This window comes from Nematolebias whitei, chromosome 3 (assembly GCF_014905685.2).
Source record: "Nematolebias whitei isolate Nwh7 chromosome 3, NemWhi1, whole genome shotgun sequence".
Lineage (NCBI taxonomy): Eukaryota > Metazoa > Chordata > Actinopteri > Cyprinodontiformes > Rivulidae > Nematolebias > Nematolebias whitei.
The window spans coordinates 2,591,232-2,604,128 of NC_056500.1; the positions used below are offsets into that span (position 1 = coordinate 2,591,232).

The 12,897-nt window shown below is 41.1% G+C and overlaps 1 protein-coding gene across 1 annotated transcript in view; it reads left to right on the top strand.

Annotated features, from left to right (window-relative positions):
- Positions 1-12,897, top strand: part of LOC119430458 (zinc finger protein 208) — a 16,939-nt gene that overhangs the window by 419 nt on the left and 3,623 nt on the right. The window contains exons 2-3 of the mRNA XM_037697870.1: positions 132-767; positions 936-2,580. Coding sequence (XP_037553798.1) covers positions 132-767; positions 936-2,580 — 2,281 coding nt within the window. The remainder of the gene's footprint in view (positions 1-131; positions 768-935; positions 2,581-12,897) is intronic.

The window sequence follows — 12,897 nt, forward strand, 5'->3', positions numbered from 1 at the left end:
GACCCACACTGGTGAGAAGCCCTATATGTGTGAAACATGTGGAAAAACATTCAGCCAGCGTAATCATCTAGTGACTCACTTAAGAGTTCACAATGGCGAGAAGCCCTTTGCATGTAAAATCTGCGGCAAGGGCTTCTCCGGCAATTCTCTTTTAAAAGCTCACACAAGGACTCACACTGGTGAGAAGCCCTACATTTGCAAAACATGTGGTAAATGTTTTGCTCAACGTGGTCAAATAGTGATCCACATGAGAAGTCACACCGGTGAGAAACCCTTTTCCTGTGAAACTTGTGGCAAATGCTTCTCTCAAAATTATGTTTTACAAGCTCATGTGAGGACTCACACTGGTGAGAAGCCTTACACATGCAAAATATGTGGTAAACGTTTCACTCAACGTGGTCAAATAGTGGCCCACATGAGAAGTCACACCGGTGAAAAGCCCTTTTCCTGTAAAACATGTGGCAAATGCTTTGCCCTGAAGAATGGTCTGAATATCCACATGAAAACACACACAGGTGAGAAGGCCTTTCCCTGTACGACGTGTGGCAAATACTTCTCTTATAATTATATTTTAATAGCCCACATGAGAGTTCACACCGGTGAGAAGCCTTTTTCTTGTAAAACCTGTGGCAAATGCTTCTCTCGAAATTCTTTTTTACAAGCCCATGTGAGGACTCACACCGGTGAGAAGCCACATATGTGCAAAACATGTGGTAAGCATTTCACTCGACGTAATGACTTAGTGGGCCACATGAGACTTCACACTGGTGAGAAACCCTTTTTGTGTAAAATATGTGGTAAATGCTTCACTCTAAGGAGCGGTCTGAACATTCACATGAAAACACACACTGGTGAGAAGGCCTTTTCCTGTAAAATATGTGGCAGGTGTTTCGTTCAAAATTGCAGTCTGACCGTCCACATGAAATTACACAGAGGTGAGAAGCCCTTTTCCTGTAAATCCTGTGGCAAACGCTTCTCTTTGAATTCTACTTTAAAAACACACATGAGAACTCACACTGGTGAGAAGCCCTTTTCCTGTGAGATATGTGGAAAATGCTACTCTCAGAAGAGCAGTCTGATCAACCACACTAGAACTCACACTGGTGAGAAGCCCTTTACCTGTGAGATATGTGGCAAGAGCTACTCTCAAAAGAGCAATCTGACCAACCACATGAGAACACACATTAGTGGGAAGCCCTTTTCCTGTGAGATATGTGGTAAAAGTTTCAGCCAAAAAAGGACTTTGACTGATCACATGGAAACTCACACGGGTGAGAAGCCCTGTACTTCCTCTAAACCTCTGCTAGAGCAGCTGGTTCTGAAGCAGGAGGCCAATACCTTCATGATGACTTCTACTCATGAGGAACGGGACCATATTAAACCAGAACCAAACTGGGATGAAATCCTTCCTGAGATCCGAGACCAGTTAGGTTCAGGACCATTTAGAGACCGAGAACTAAGCCCAAAGTGTAGCCCTGACAGAAACCAAAGTGTTTTAGAGACACGGTGTGAGGCCCAGAAGGACAGAAAACCTGCTCAATGTGATATTTGTAGGAAAGGCTTCAGGAGTAAATATAGGATGGAGATACATCGAAGAGTCCACACTGGTGAGAGGCCCTATGCCTGCACAACCTGTCAGAAAACATACAAAAGTAGAGACTACTTGTTGAGCCACATGAAAACTCACACTGGTGAGAAGCCCTACACATGCAAAAGATGTGGTAAATGTTTCTCCCAATCTGGTCATTTAACATCTCACCTCAGGACTCACACTGGTGAGAAACCCTTCTCCTGTAAAACCTGCGGCAAATGTTTCTCTGAAAATTATGTTTTGGTAGGACACATGAGAACTCACACTGGTGAGAAGCCCTTTTCTTGTGAAGTATGTGGCAAGTGCTACCCTCAAAAGAGGAGTCTGACAAATCACATGAAAACTCACACTGGTGAAAAGCCCTACACATGTACGACATGTGGTAAAAGTTTTGCTCAATGTGCTAAAATGGTGAACCACATGAGAACTCACACTGGTGAGAAGCCCTACACGTGCAAAACATGTGGTAAAAGTTTCCTTCAGTCTGGTCATTTAACGACTCACCTGAAGACTCACACTGGTGAGAAGTCCTTCTTCTGTGAAACCTGCAGCAAAAGTTTCTCTGAGAATTATCTTTTGGTCGGACACATGAGAACTCACACCGGTGAGAAGCCCTTTTTCTGTAAAATATGTGGCAAATGCTACTCTCAAAGTGGCAGTCTGACAAAACACATGAGAACTCACACTGGTGAGAAGCCCTACACATGCAAAACATGTGGTAAAAGTTTCTTCCAGTCAGGTCATTTAACATCTCACATAAGGATTCACACCGGTGAGAAGCCCTTCTCTTGTAAAACTTGTGGCAAATGTTTCCCTGAGAATTATCTTTTGGTCGGACACATGAGAACTCACACTGGTGAGAAGCCCTTTTCCTGCAAAGTGTGTGGAAAAAGTTTTGCTCAGAACAGCTATCTGACCGTCCACATGAAAAGACATTTAGGTGAGAAGCCCTTTTCCTGTAAAACATGTGGTAAAAGTTTTACTCAAAGGCGAAAGTTGACCTTCCACATGAGACTACATGCAAGAACAGAAAGCCAATAAATATTTCTTGACAAATATGAAAATGTTTCATGATTAAACTGTGTCAGTCTATGAGTCCAACACATCAGAGTGGGTCCAAACCTAGCCTTCGGTCCAGATGTTGTTCCATTTGGACATGACCACCTCCTTCTTTGAGCTGTTCCCTCTTTAGGTGTCTTCACAGAGTCCTCCTGTGTCTCACTCTATCCTCTGTCTTCACTCCAAGTCTCTCCGTGTCTTCTCAAATTGCATCCATATGCAGTATATCCTCTTTGTCTTTTTCCTTGTAGCTGCATTTCTAACATCCTTCTTCCAATTGTTAAATTCAGTTTAGTTATATAGCGTCAAGTCATAACAAAAGTTGCCTCAGGACACTGAATAAAAACATTCACATACATTAAAAAGCCAGTTAGTAAAGTTATCTATCTAAGGAAGCCAGCAGTTTGCGTTGAATCTTCACTTCGTCACAGTCTCCCATTCTGAGCAATCACAAAGGAGATAGTGGATTTGAAAAACTCCCTTTTAACACCAGTATACATGTTTTACCAATATTCCCACTGTCCCTCCTCTGGACATGTCCAAACCATCTCAGTGTGTCCTCTCTAACTTTATCTCCCAGTTGTTCAACCTGTGCTGTACTTCTGATTATCTCATTCCTAATCGTATCCATCCATGAACCTCACCATCTTCTTTTTTGCCACTTCCAGTTCTTTCTCCTGTCTTTTTGTCTATATCACTGTCTTCAAACTTTACAACATAGCTGGTCTTACCACTGTTTTGTAAACTTTTCCTTGGACATTCTCTGCCACACTTTTGTCACAAATTACTTCTGAATCTTTTCTCCATTCTTTCCATCCTGCCTGGACTCTCTTTTTCACCTCTTTACCAATTTTGCCATTTTGCTGGACAGTGGACCCCCAAGTCCTTGAAGTCCTGCACCTTTGTGACCTCTGTCTGTGAAACTGCTTCAGAGCCTCTCTCTACATATCTTCCCAACTGTAATATTTGCTATGGATCTGATCAGCTGGTCTTTTAACGCAATTGATAAAATTTTCTTGACCAGAATACAAGCTTCAGGCGAGCCAACTTGCCCTGATGACACACACGCAGTTGGACATGTCATTGATTCCTGGGGCAATTGGAAGGTGATGTGTCTATCTCTGCTGTCCATCAAGGATGTTAAAGACGCATATATAATTGGATTTATGATGACCGGTTTCCTGCTTTATTTAATCAGCTGGTTCCTGGTTTATCAAGAAACAAGGAAGTCGTCGGCAGCAAATTTGGCCCTGGTCAGGCTGCCCGTGATGGTTTGCTTCTTGTCTCGAGCACCCAGACTCAATTGCTTTGTGAACTAAACTGCAAATTGGATGTAATTTGTGAGAATCGCAGACCACTTGCAGTCCCTATGATTTGCTGGCAGGATGGATCAGATCTCGGGGAATTATTTCAGGCACGGATCTGCAGTGTATCCACTTAATTTGGATGTTTCAGGATCTCCGTGAGGACCACGGTGTAAAGGTGAATACATGAATGGCAACATCTGAGTTGCGCACTGTTTGTACCAACAGTTTTTGAGACGTCATCGTGAGGGTTCAGCGTGAGGGAAGACGTTGCCTTTAGCTTTTTAGCTAGCGCACTGCTAACTTGGAGCTACATCAGAGCCGACAGGTGGGGGTGGTGGGGTGCGTGCAGTTCGGTTCGGTAGACTGCGCTCGGCTCTGTTGATGCAGCGGGGCACACCGCTTGTGTAATGGTAGGGGAAACACTATGCATCGACCACAGATTTATGGTCAAGTCGGACCACGGAGCCTTACCCGAGTCCGACTGTGCACTATATTAACAGCAACTGGGAACTGTGCAGCTCAAACCTAGAGACCAGCTACTTTCCTGAGGATCAGGAAACTGGCTGATGGCTGTTCTGCCAATGATCAGCAATCCTTTCAGGAAGCATTTCATTTGTTTTCAATATTTGTTACAAGAAGTTATACCTCATTTAAAGGCAACATATGTTTTTGTTGTATGTTACATTTATGCTCAACAGATCTTAAGCTTTCATTTGTTTAGTTTTTTTGGGAACTGCACTGGCACTTTACATTTTGTGGTGGATTTTGTTCTATATTTTGTGCAGACATTTTCAGTCTAAATAACAGAAGGATCATTTTTATTTTTATACTTTGAGACTGAATACTTTACTAAATAAAGTAATTGCAGTAAAATTAACCCTTGTTGTTTTTTTATTTAGTTTTTATAGAATACTGCAAAGAAACATGTTAAGTTAATTTTGTCAAATGAATAACTATGATTTCTTTTTTTTTTTTTTGTTATATCACAAAATTTATTGTTATTGTCAGAATGCTCTGAAATATCACATTATGTTTGAGCCGTATCACCCACCCCTACCTTGTTCTATATTTTTTCCAAATAATTTTGCTGTAAAAATATTTCTGTTCATTTATATAATGGCCTATCTTTAGAGTTGATTTTTTAGGCTATTCGTTTTGTATGTTAATATCCATTTGGTGACTTGTTAATAAATAAGAAATCTTGTGTCTTCCTTTCTTTGAAATATGTTTTAAAACTTATGTCAAACTGATTTGCTTGCAAAAGCAGTAAAAGCTTAATAAAAAAAAAAAAGTTTTTTTTTTTTCAGGTTCAGGCCTGTAATTACAGTTAAATGATCGAGTCGGGTTTGAAAAAAATGTCTACGGGCTGGGGTCGGGTTGGATTTTTTTAGGCCCGAATGTAACTCTACTGTACAGCTAAATACAAAAGTTATCAGTAAGTCTAAGAAAATACAACAGTCAAACATTAAAGTAGGACGTGACTGGGGAATCTGAGGGACACAATAATCCTAATAGATGGGTTTTAAAACTGACAAAACAAAGAAACAAGATTTATTTCCTTTTTGTTTTTTCGTGGAGACCGTTTGGACTTATTTTACGATGGATTTAAAGCTATTTATTTTCCACTATTAGAACTGACATCTAATAATACAGATTGGTTAATATTTAGTTCATCCATCCATCCATTATCTTCCGCTTATTCTCAAGTCGGGTTGCAGGGGCAATAGCTTGAGCAGGAAGGACCAGACATCTCTTTCCACAGCCACCTCTTCCAGCTTTTCTGTGAGGATTCCAAGGTGTTCCCAGGACAACCGAGAGATATGGACTCTCCAGTGTGTCCTAGATCTTCTCTGGGATCTCCTTCCAGTCGGACATGCCCAAACCACCTCCCTGGAGAGGCGCCCAGAGAGCATCCTTACCAGATGCCCAAACCACCTCAACTGGCTCCTCTCAATGTGGAGGAGCAGCGGTTCTACTCTGAGTCTCTCCTGATAACTGAACTTCTCACCTGATAACTGAACTTCTCACCCTATCTCTAAGGGAGAGTCCAGCTACCCTGCGGTGGAAACTCATTTCAACTGCCTGTTTTTGTTGATCTCATTCTTTCAGTCACTACCCAGAGCTTGTGACAATAGGTGAGGGTAGGAACGTAGACCGACCGATAAACAAAGCTTTGCCTTACAGCTCAGCTCCCTCTTCACCACAATGGACCGGTACAAAGTCTGCAATACTGCAGATTTTGCACCAATCCAACTCTCACCCTGAAGGGTTCTGATTTACTACTGCCAATGCGAATCAATCTCTCACACCACTTGTATAGGGACTGAACAGCCCGTAACCACAGACTCCCAATCCCATACTTAAGGAGCACCCCACACGGTGAATCCCAAGGAACACGGTCGAATGCCTTCTCCAAGTCCACGAAATACATGTAGACTGGATGGGCAAACTCCCATGCCCCTTCGAGGACCCTAGTGAGGGTAGAGAGCTGGTCCAGTGTTCCACGGCCAGGACGCAACCTGCATTATTCCTCCTGGATCTGAGGTTCGACCAACGATCTGATTCGCTTTTCCAGTACCCCAGAATAGACCTTACCAGGGAGGCTAAGGAGAGTGATGCACTTATAATTGGAGTACACCCTCCGGTCCCCGTTGTTGAAGAGTGGAACCACCACCCCAGTCTGCCAATCCAGTGACACTGCCCCTGATGGCCACACAATGTTGCAAAGGCGTGTCAACCGAGACAGCCCCACAACATCCAGAGTCTTAAGGAAGTCAGGGTGAGTCTGGTTACAAATAATTTCTCTAGTATTTTTGAAAATTGTGGCAACAAGGATATTGGTCTGAATTGGTGAACACACATTTCTCACCATTCTTATGAAGAGGAACTATGTTTGCTATTTTCACTTTTTCTGGAAATATGAAATCTTTCACTTGGGGAGTGGAATCTTGCTGCAAAGGCAGAAAGAAGCTTAAACTACCAGAACGAAGCAGAAAGAACTGAAATGAGCTATTAAAAAAGCGGAATTAGCTTAAAAAACTAACATTTGCATGAAAAGAACTAAAGAGTAGCTGAAGAACAGAAAAGGCTGAAACTAGCAGAAAAAAGCTAAAAGGAGAGAAAGCTGAAATTAACAAATAAGTTACAGTGAGGCAAAAAAGTATATCAGCCACTGATTGTGCAAGTTCTCCTACTTAGAAATATGAGAGAGGTGTGTTTAGCCCACACTAACTGGTGTTTTGGCCCATTCCTCCGTGCAGATCTCCTCCAGACCAGTGATGTTTTGGGGCTGTCACTGGACAACACAGACTTTCAACTCCCTCCACAAATTTTCTATGGGGTTGAGGTCTGGAGACTGGCCAGGCCACTCCAGGACCTTGAAATGCTTTTTACAGAGCCGCTCCTTCGTTGCCCGAGCCGTGTGTTTGGGATCATCGTCGTGCTGGAAGACCCATCCCTGTTCCATCTTCAATGCTGTCACTGATGGAAGGAGGTTTGGGCTTAAAATGTCACGATGCACGGCCCCGTTCATTCTTCCTTTAACACGGATCAGTCGTCCTGTCCCCTTTGCACAAAAACGGACCCAAAGCATGATGTTTCCACCATCATGCTTCACAGTAGGTATGGTGTACTCAGCATTCTTCTTCCTCCAAATACGAGTTGAGTTTTTACCAAAAAAATCTATTTTAGTTTCAACTGACCATGTGATATTCTCCCAATCCTCTTCTGGATCATCCACATGCTCCCTGGCAAACTTCAGACGGGCCTGGACATGTACTGGCTTCAGCAGGGGGACACGCCTGGCACTGCAGGATTTGAGTCCCTCTCTGCATACTGTGTAGCCTTTGTTACTTTGGTCCCAGCTCTCTGCAGGTCATTCATCAGGTCCCCCCGTGTAGTTCTGGGATTTTTGCGCACCGTTCTCATGATCATTTTGACCCCATGGGATGAGATGTTGCGTGGGGCTCCAGATCGAGGGAGATTATCAATGGTCTTGTTTGTCTTCCATTTTCTCCCAGTTGTTCCCACAGTTGATTTATTCACACCAACCTGCTGCCTATTGTAGATTCCCTCCTCCAGCCTGGTGCAGGTCTACAGTTTTCTTCCTGGTGTCCTTCAACAGCTCTTGTGTCTTGGCCATGGTTGAGTTTGGAGTCTGAGTGTTTGAGGCTGTGGACAGGTGTCTTATACAGATAACGAGGTCAAACATTAATACAGGTAACAAGTGGAGGACAGAAGAGCTTCTTAAATAAGAAGTTACAGGTCTGAGAGACAGAAATCTTGCTTGTTTGTTATTGACCAAATACTTATTTTCCACCATAATTTAGAAGTAAATTATTTAAAAATCCTACAATGTGATTTCCTGGATTTTTCCCCCTCATTTTGTCTCAGAGTTGAAGTGAACCTATGATGAAAATTACACCTTTCTCATCTTTCTAAGTAGGAGAATAACACTGCATGTAATGATGTCCTGAGAGCGCACGCTGTAGCTGCACTCACTCAGAGACGTAGGAGGAGATGTATAAAGGCAGCAGGCCAAGAAGAGATTTAAAGATGAAGATGTACCAGTGGGAGAGTCTGTGTGAAGTTAATGGTGACCAGTTAACCAGTGAATACTGGGTGCAGTGGTGGGTATGATAAGTACAGCCAGTTATGAATCTTAGTGCACATAGACAGCATCCAACATCTGCAGCATCCAACATCTGCAGGGTTCTTGTAGGAGCGTTCATGTAAATAATGTCACCGTAATCAATGGAGGGAAGGAAAGTCACAGATACAAGGTGTTTCCTAACATTCATAGTTGGACAGGATCTGTTTCTGAAAAATAAACCAGTTTAACTTTCTTCACTAGGTTTTCAAAATCCTGTTTACTGACTTCCTGTTTGAAAACAACATCCTTTTGGTTTTATTAGCATTTAGCACACGTTTGAGACGGAACAAATCTGACTGGATGATGTTGAATGCAAACTGCAAAAGCTGGAAAACCTTAGCAACTGTTCTAACTCGACAATAAACTGCTGTGTCATTGGCATAGAAATATAAGGATGTATTGGGAATGATCTGACCTACATTATTGTGAAGAGGGTGGGACCTACAACTGAACCTCAGAACCCTTTCCGATCTAAACAACCAGGATCTTTTTGTGGCCGAGTGCTGTTGAAGCAACTATAAAAGACTGTAGCATGAAGATCCACTGGTAATGTCACAGGTGGGTCCTACTGAAAGTTGGTGGGCCACGTTTAACATGACTCAAAAAATTTTAAGGATTTACCTCAGGACTAAACTGTTTTCAGAACATAAACGAATCCCACTGGGGCTCTGAAACCGGATGACGCTGATAAACATAACAAATTAACCAATAAATCAGTCATACTTCCTAAAAACAACTTCCTAAATCACATGCACGTGCACATTAAGTGAATAAAACACATCACGTGAAGTCAGGTTTATTTATATATCACATTTAAAACAGAAACTGTTACCAAAATGCTTAACAAAAAGATCACAGCATAAAAAAATAAATAAAAAGATAATTACAGCATCAGGAATAAAAAACACAAAACATCAGAAACGATGAAATACTAGATCAACGCGTGTTTGGTTGTTTCTTTTAGTTCGTCAGAGAATGAACAGTTATTCTGGTCCACAACAAACCTGAGACTTTTAAAATCCCCCGAAGGACAAACCATGAGATAAAATTTCTAAATTAGTTTTTGTAGCATTTGAAGAATCACTCAAAATATGTCTCAGTTTGTCAGCATCAGATCTGGGGAAGCTTTTTAAAAATGAGTGTTGCTTTGATGAAATTAAATTTAAAATTTTTTTTTTCTTTTAATGCGGTGGAGTCTTTTCTGGTTGTAATATTTTCTAATTAGGATCAGTGAAAGATGTTTTAAGGAAGGATGGATCTGCATTTGTTAGTAACAGCATGTAAAATATATGAGCATGAATTTAGAATTTTATTATACTGTTTTCAATCATTACTGTTAAACTGTCAAAAATGTTTCACAGTTAATTTAAAATTAGTTTCAGCTACAGTAACCGTCCTCCACCTGCAGAGGGCGCTACAGCGCCGGCAGACACCTGATTTCCGGTGCTTAAAATAAAATAAAACTGCGATCCTCTAAAAAAACTATTAGCTGGTCAGATTTTACTTCTGTCATCTTGGACCCGTGTGTTTGGTAAAAGGGTGAATGAGGTCAGTCTTTGTTGCCATAGACATTAACATGTACGTGTATTAAATTAATGGTTGTTACAGGAAGCTGACGCCACCAGCGCGTTAGCATTGTTAGCTTAAGGGATTGAAATTGTACGTGAAGTAAAGCTGATTCTTTAATATTTGATTTATTGAGATTTTTGTTTTAATTGTAATATTTAGTAGATAATCCTCATAGTTGAGCAGAGGTAAACTTTCTTTAACTTTTATCGGAGCGTCGCACTCTGCGTGACGTCACCGGAAATGCAGCAGGCGCTAGCAGCGTTAGCATCGTTAGCTCTGTGTGTGTGTGAGAGGTGAATGTGTTGAGTGTGTGCAGCAACAATGTCTTCAGTTCAGTCTCTGAGAGAGTTTATCAGCGAGCGACTAACTGCTGCTGCTGAAGAAATATTCACAGAGTTTGAAAAAACCATCGTCCGGTACGAGGAAGAGATCGATCGTCAGCGCAGACTGCTGGACATCAGCTGGAAACCTCACACACACCTGCACACAACAGGTAGGAGCTGCTTATTGTTCACACGTGTCTGTTGGACTTCTGTCACCTCAGGTAGCTCTGGTAAAGCAGATCCTCACACGTCAGTTTGAAACAGTAATCCAACGCAGACATGTTCCTGTTCTCAGTTTCTACATTCGCCTTAGAATCCAGATGTTTTTATTGTTACCTTTTCCTTTTAGCCATCCTATTTGTAAAAAAAACACAATTGTATGACTTTTTATAACTGTTTATTGTTGTCGCTGTTGTCCATTGTTGTCATCTTTCTTTGTTAAATCAGGTCTCTGTTGTAGATGAGTCCTGGAGGCTCAGTGGGGTTTACCTGAATAAATAAAGGTTGATTGAATGAATCCGCGCCTTCGTCACCTCTCGGCTGGATTACTGCAGCTCTTTACCTGGAGTCGGCCAGTCCTCCCTCAGACGAGTCCAGTTGGTCCAGAACGCTGCTGCTCGGCTTCTAACTGGATTTCAGTTGATTTTTAATTCAGTTTATTTATAAAGCACCAAATCCCAACAAAGTTGTCTCAGGGACTTTACAGGAACATTCACATAGAAAAGCCAATTAGACAAGTTGAAGTTCATAACTGCCGCTCCGGCTTCACTCCACCGGCTGCCTGTTCATTTTAAGATTCTTTGAGTTGTGTTTAAAAGTTTAAATGGTCTTGCTCCGTCCAACCTCTCTGAGCTGCTTCTCCTGCTCGGTGCCTCAGATCAGCTGATCAGCTGCTCCTGGAGGTGCCGAGGTCCAAACAGAGGCTCTTCTTCTTGGGTTTTTAACGGCAGCTTTAGTTCACTATTACAAACTATTTTCATTCTCAATAATCTTCTTTGACCCACATATTTCCTGCAATTAATAAAAACATGTTCTATTGTTTCTGTGGTATTACACCAGTCACATAAACCAGTAAGATGTTTCCCCATCTTAAAAAGAGTGCCATTCAAAAAACTATGTCCAGTTCTTGTTCTATTTATAATAATCTCCTCCCTCCTATTTATTCCTCTGATTCTTTTAACATCAACTGTATTTTATATATAAATGTCTCCCTTTTGTCTCATTTCCCATAATTCCTTGCTTTCTTTCCAAACTATACTTTTGCCTTCAGATTTAGATAACTTTATTGATATATCTACTTTATTAACAGCTTCTTTAGCCAACCTATCTGCTCTTTCATTACCTAAAATACCTAAATGAGCAGGAGTCCACATTATTACTATAGTTTTGTTTTGTTCACGTATGATGAACAAACAGAATCTCATACAAGATGTGTTGCTGATTACTTGACCTTCCCTTTTCAATGCTTAATGCTGATAATGAATCCCTGCAAACTATAATTTTACTTATTCTACCATCCTCCACCCATTCTAAAGCCAATAATATAGCACATAATCCTACAGCGTATATACTCAGAAAATTAGATGTTCTTTCGAAAGCTTAATCTTTAATTCAGGAATCACTGCTGCTGCACTAGTTCCATTTTTGGATCTTTTGAACCGTCTGTATAGATTTGCAGGTAATCATTAAACTTCTTCTCTACTCGATCATAAAATTCTTGACAAATATCTGTGGTATTTCTTTTCTTAATATTTAATAACGATCTATCTACATTAATATATTTCCATGTCCATGTAGGCCGTAATACTGTTGAATTAAATTCTTTATTAAATACTTTAAATGTTCTTGCTAAATTATCCCCAATCCACCCAAAACTATTTTAAGCTCCTTTCCTCTTTCCCAACAGTTTTCTAATGATTTTCATTGTGTCCTCTCAAATGTATCCAGTAATGAACCATTAACTGCTGTCTTCTGATGCAACATGGCATTTCTCCTGATTCTTCTTGTAGAGCACATACTGGGGTTGATTTTACTGGCCCAGTGCTCCAGCTGGGATCAAACGGAGGCTCCGAGGGGACAGAGCTTTTTCTGTCGCCACTCCCAACATTATGGAAGGATCTCCCTCTTCTCATCAGACGAGCCCCTTCACTGTCCTTTTTTAAAACTCTTTAAAAAACACGTTTATTCTTTGGCTTTTGTCACAGCCTGAAACTTGCTCTGTTTTTATTGGTCTTACTGTTTTAACTGTTTCTTTTTCTTTTGTTTTAAATGTTCTTGATTTTATGTGTACAGCACTTTGTTGCAGCTGTGGTTGTTTTTAAAGACTTTATAAATTTTCATTCATTCAACCTTTATTCATACAGTATCCTGATGCGTGCTCAATAATCCAGGGTTTAT